This window comes from Microtus ochrogaster (genome assembly GCF_000317375.1).
Source record: "Microtus ochrogaster isolate Prairie Vole_2 chromosome 14 unlocalized genomic scaffold, MicOch1.0 chr14_random_2, whole genome shotgun sequence".
In the NCBI taxonomy this organism is placed as follows: Eukaryota; Metazoa; Chordata; class Mammalia; order Rodentia; family Cricetidae; genus Microtus; species Microtus ochrogaster.
Genome location: NW_004949097.1, coordinates 15,322,563 through 15,328,249, shown reverse-complemented (window position 1 = coordinate 15,328,249; position 5,687 = coordinate 15,322,563). Strand labels below are relative to the sequence as shown.

Sequence of the window (5,687 nt, the reverse complement as noted above, 5' to 3'; positions counted from 1 at the left end):
CTGACACTGTCATAGATAACGTCACCCCGTCTCTGTGCTGACACTGTCATAGAGTACCGTCACCCCAGTCTCTACCCCTTCTTTCATTGCAGTCCTGCTGGGTGCTGCACGCATTTAGTTCTCTGAAGTTTCATAATGAGCTCAACCTCAGAAATGCTGTTGAACTAGCGAAGAAGAGCCTGATTGAAGATGAGGAGATGCCCGTCAAGGTCGAAGCTGCGCTTGCACTGCAGTCCCTGATCTCTAACCAGACCCAAGGTGATGCTGCCTTTTTAAATCATTCATTTCCTTCCTTAAAGAAGGAGATTTCTAAGTCTGAGGATCCAGTTTAGATTTCTTGCCCCCTTCTGAATTTTATAGGTACTTATTCTACCTGTTTTAGGAGCTCTGTTAGTGTGGTTTCCAGTTAAAAATTGTGGATACTGGGGTAAGCTGGGCCTTTAAAACACCTGGACCAGCTTTGGTGCTCTCTTGACTGGCCGCATGAAGTGGGGAAGGCATCTGGTGGCTTCTCTCTGAAGCTTCACGAAGCTGACAAGGCTCTGAACCTTTCTCCTGTCTCAGTTTAAGAAGTTAGCATGGACATCACCAAGATTCAGCTCCAGGGTCTCTATGGTTCTACCAGTTCAGAAATTAGCAAGCAATGTTTCCAGTGGGCAGTGACACAGGTGTTTTCTTTGTTCACAAAGATCTAAATGACCTTTGCAATTAAGTTCAGCTTCATGAGAACATGAGCTTGTGTCCTGTTTTAGTGGGAAGGCTGGATGAGGTGTAAGATCTGCTGGGGGATGGGATTGGTAGAGATGGGTCAGGACAGGGACAGCCCCATCAGAGCTGACCATGGTGTCTGTGGGCAGAGATGGGTCAGGACAGCGACAGCCCCATCAGAGCTGACCATAGAATCTACAGGTAGAGATGGGTCAGGAAAGCGACAGTCCCCATCAGAGCTGACCATGGTGTCTGTGGGTAGAGATGGGTCAGGACAGTGACAGCCCCATCAGTGCTGACCATGGTGTCTGTGGGCAGGAGTTCTCATACTTGTCATGTGGGTACACAGTCAGGCTGATGACACAACATTTGTGTAACTAGAATTCCTTAGGCAGAGCACCACATCCTGGCTCAGCACACACAGCAGCGTCTAGAACCGTATCTAGAGTTACATTGTGTGAGTGTCCACTCTTGCTGATTTCATTCACCTGCCTGCATTAGCCAAGGAGCACATGAAACCATACGTGAGGCCCATCATGCAGGAGCTGCTGCATATCGTCAGAGAGACGGAGAATGATGATGTCACCAACGTCATCCAGAAGATGATCTGTGAGTACAGTCATGAGGTGACCTCCATCGCTGTCGACACCACCCAGCACTTGGTAAGTGTTGGATAATTTTCCTCTGGGGAGGCGTGGACAAGTCTAGCTTAGTGAACCAGTGAGCTTATTGGGGTTACTTAAAGGAGAGTGGCTGGCCCAAGGCAGTGGTGTCGTTGAAAAGCCTATTCTGTCATGGGTGGCTGGAAGCTGCATCCCTGGAGCTCCCTGTGTAACTTCCAGACAACTTACTCTTTTCCCCAGTACTTACTGTCGTTATGATTTGGAGAAGGGCCTTGTCAATCCTAAGAACTTTGTGAATTCTGTTTTGTGAACCTTGTAAGGTTTGTTTGCTTCCTGAGTCTTCTCTTCCCTTCACTCCCTTTAAGAAGAAATAGCCATATAGCAACAGTAAGAATGAGCTAAGTGTGTACTAGTTTTGTAAAGAACCCTTAACAGGGGCTGGAGAGATGGCTCAGTGGTTAAGAGCACTGACTGCTCTCCCAGAGGTCCTGGGTTCAACTCCTAGCCCACACGGCAGCTCACAACTGTCTGTAATTCCAGATGGCATCAGCCATGTGCGTGTTTGTCGTACAGACATACATGAAGGCAACACACCTATACACATTAAAAATAAAAGCCCTGAGGAGTCTAAATAAGGCCACCCTCCCAGATAAATTAAACAGAATCTGGAGTTGAGTTTTATTTATGTATGAAATCTTAACATGACAGCATCTGCCTTAGTCAATAAGGTTCCTGGGTTTGGGCTGATCAACCTTAAATCAACCCACTCAGGGCAGTCCTTTCCCTGCAGTACGTTGAAATGCCATAACAACACTTTTGATGTGAGTCATTGGAACTCTTACTTTGCACTTGGAACTGGAATTTCATTTCCCTTCTTTGGAAAATTTAAAATTTATTTTTATTGTATATGTTCTTGGTGTGTGTGTGTGTGTGTGTGTGTGTGTGTGTGTGTGTGTGTGATGCAGAACGTGGAGGTTCAAGGACAATTCTATAGAATTAATTTTCTTCTCCCCCCTTTATGTATGTCCTGGGCATTGAACTCCTGTTACCAAAAATTTTTTAAAATTTGTGTGGCCAGTGCCTTTTCCCACAGAACCATCTTGCCAGGTCAGGAGAATGTTTTTTGTTGCCTCTTTGATAAAAATGTTCCTTTTGTTTTCTCCCCTCTCCTGTGCTTCCTGATGTGGACTATCAGACCGGAACTGGGGCCTCCCATGGCTTTTCTTCTCTTTTTTCTGTGTCTGTTTTTGTTTCATCTTCCGAGTGATCTTTGGTTTCTTCTTCTAAATGTTCTGTTTCATCTTTCTTTTTAGAAACACTTATTTTCAGTGTTTCTAGAATTTGATTTACTCTACAGATTACTAGAAGTTAAATATTAGTCAATGGCTATAATGGCTCATATGTGGTTCATGTCAGTGACTATCACGAATGCAGAAGGTGTTCATATAAGCATGACATGATCTGCCATTGCAAGAGAAAAGGTGATTCAGTCAACAGAGTGTAGAACGTAGTGTCTGAGAAATGCTGGCCTTTGGGTGCAGCACTGCCCCTCCGCCATGGTGCACTGATACCAGCTAGTGAGTATTCTAATGTAATCTTTACAGGCTGAGATATTTGGTAAAGTTCTTCAAAGTGATGAATATGAAGAAGTTGAAGACAAAACTGTCATGGCTATGGGGATTTTGCATACTATCGACACGATCCTAACAGTCGTGGAAGATCATCAAGAGGTGGGACTCCTTGTGTTTTATTATAGTGGTTATATTAACTGAAATTTATATGACTGGTGGTTACGAATTCTTAGTTTGGTGTGTGTGTTTTATGTGCTCACCGTGGTGTGTGTATGGAAGTTAGAGAACAGCTCTTGTGTTTTCTTCTTCCATTGTAGGTTTTGGGGACTGAACTCAGGTGGCCAGGCATTTGTGGCAAATGATTTTTTTCCCTTTAATTTTTTAAAATTTATGTATTTGTTGTGTGTATACTGAATGTATGCACGTATGTGGGTATCCTTAGAGGCCAGAAGGGGGCCTCGGATTTCCTGGAGCTGGAGTTGTCCGCAGTTGTGGGCCACCTGATATGGGTGCTGGGATAGGAACCCAGGTTTGCTGAAAAAGCAGCAAGCATTTTTAACCATTGAGATTCTACCTCCTGAGCCATCACACCAGCCTAAAGTCTTGGTGTTAAAGATTTGTATTTATTGTATTGGTAAGTTTTTAAGAATTGTCCTCATCAAATCACAATCCCAGAGAACCTAGACAACAATGAGGACCATAAGAGAGACATACATAGATCTAATCTACATGGGAAGTAGAAAAAGACAAGATCTTCTGAGTAAATTGGGAGCATGGGGACCTTGGGAGAGGGTTGAAGGGGGGAGGGGAGAGGAAGGGAGGGGAGCAGAGAAAAATGTAGAGCTCTCAATAAAAATCAATAAAATTAAAAAAAAAAAAGAAAACAGGCTGAGTAAGCCATAGGGAGCAAGCCAGTAAGCAGCACTCCTCCATGGCCTCTGCATAAGCTCCTGCCTCTAGGTTCCTGCTCTATTTGAGTTCCTGTCCTAACTTCCTTCAGTACGTGGAAGTGTAAGTCAAATAAACCCTTTTTTTCTCAAAAAAAAAAGAATAATAAGAAGAATTGTCCTCATAATTGAACATTTATACAGGAACCAGGACTTGGTAGTGAAATTCTGTGTCCAAACACACAAACAAATAGATTGGATTTCTCTCAAATTTTGAAGTAATGTGTTAAGATGATCAAGGAGGGAAGTTACACATTTATTGAAAGTAACCTGCATACACCTTTGTATTAATCTGAGTCTAGGTCATCCTCGCCTCCCAGGCTCGGTTTCTCTGAATTCCAGATTGAATAGAATAAGGGACTTGCCTTCCAGGAACCCACAGTCTAATCTTCGTGGAGAAGGGCGGAACTTTCGATTACAGTGGCAGGCTTTGTAAAGGAGCAGGGTTGTGATGCCAAAGGCACAGTAAGGATGGGAAGGAGTAAGCAAGAACTTGATGACATCCAAATCCCAGAGGAACATTGAGCTATGAAATTAATTTTTTGAGACTGTGTGTCATGCCACCCAGGCTGACCCCAGACTTACTCTGTAGCTAAGGATGGCCTTGAACTCCGGATCCTCCTGTCTTTACCTCTTTCCTTTGTGCTGGAACAGAACAGGTGTATTTCATCCCATGCTTTTTATGCAGTGCTGGGGGGTGGAACCCAGGGCTTCATGCTTGCTAGGCAGTCACTCCACCAACTGGCCCAGGGATGAGAGTTTAGACATTCTGTTCAGTGCTCACCCCTTTGCGGGCCAAGAGGTAATCGAGTCTCCTTTGCAGAGGCAGAAATGTGAGGGTCAGGAGGTTTAGGACTATTGTATCTGGTCACAGCTGGTCAGGTATAGGTCTAGATTTGTCCTTAGGACGTTCTTGTCACACATCAGCTTTTCTAACCTGCAGTCCATCTGGGTTCTCCTTTCCAAGTGGTGCATGGCCTTTCCTTAGTGAAGACTAACCATGTATTCATTGCATCTGTGAGCACAGGCTGCTGTTTAGCAGTGACAGATCTGCTCAGTGAGGGTTTGGGAAGCACTGTTAGCCATGTGACTACACGTTCATCCCGTGTTCGTAAGGCACCCAGATTGCTGAACCGGTGCAGTGTTTCTCTGCTAGACCTTCCTGCACCTCAAGACTTTATGTAAAATTTTAATTTCCATATTCAGTATTTTAATTTTTTGTTTTCATGTTGAAAATCTGGTCTTCTTGGTGACAGTGCGTTAGACCAGATTAATTTAGAGTGGCTGTACTTAGGCCAGCTATACTTCCTTCACTTGTATTTTCAATCTCATGAGACCTAAGAAATCACTAACCCAGGTTTTCCTAGTATGATATGGTGAGGAGAGCAAACCGCAGGATTATTTTAGAAACAATAGTTCTTTGTCTTTTGCTTAATCTTTTTGATCTTGATATTATTTTTTGAACTTCAAGTAATGTTGAGCATTCAAAGTTAACAACTATAATCATTAAAGGAGGCATGAGTTAAAGTTGAGACACATTAAGCAATTCACATCTGGCTTCCTGCCTAGAGATGAAAATATAAAACCTTCAGTGTAATTAGAGGCAAACCTGGCTGCGATCTGGCCTCCTCGTCACCTGTTCTTACTTTTATCATTTCTCTGGTCCTTTTCCTCCCTGCAGACGCTCCCATATGCTCCCCTCTCTTTCATCAATTGTTGCGTGCATGTGTGTATATCTTAGTTATATGTTTGTGTGTGTGTACGTGGGTATGTGTATATCTTATATATGTGTGCGTGTGTCTACACGTGGGTATGTGTATATCTTAGTTATATATGTG

At 43.5% G+C, this 5,687-nt stretch overlaps 1 protein-coding gene across 3 annotated transcripts in view; it reads left to right on the top strand.

Moving 5' to 3' along the window:
• Window positions 1-5,687, top strand: part of Ipo8 (importin 8) — a 64,227-nt gene that overhangs the window by 38,264 nt on the left and 20,276 nt on the right. For all 3 annotated transcript variants that reach the window (XM_005364624.2, XM_005364623.3, XM_026787907.1), the window contains exons 14-16: window positions 93-258; window positions 1,210-1,370; window positions 2,936-3,061. In XM_005364624.2, coding sequence (XP_005364681.1) covers window positions 93-258; window positions 1,210-1,370; window positions 2,936-3,061 — 453 coding nt within the window. The remainder of the gene's footprint in view (window positions 1-92; window positions 259-1,209; window positions 1,371-2,935; window positions 3,062-5,687) is intronic.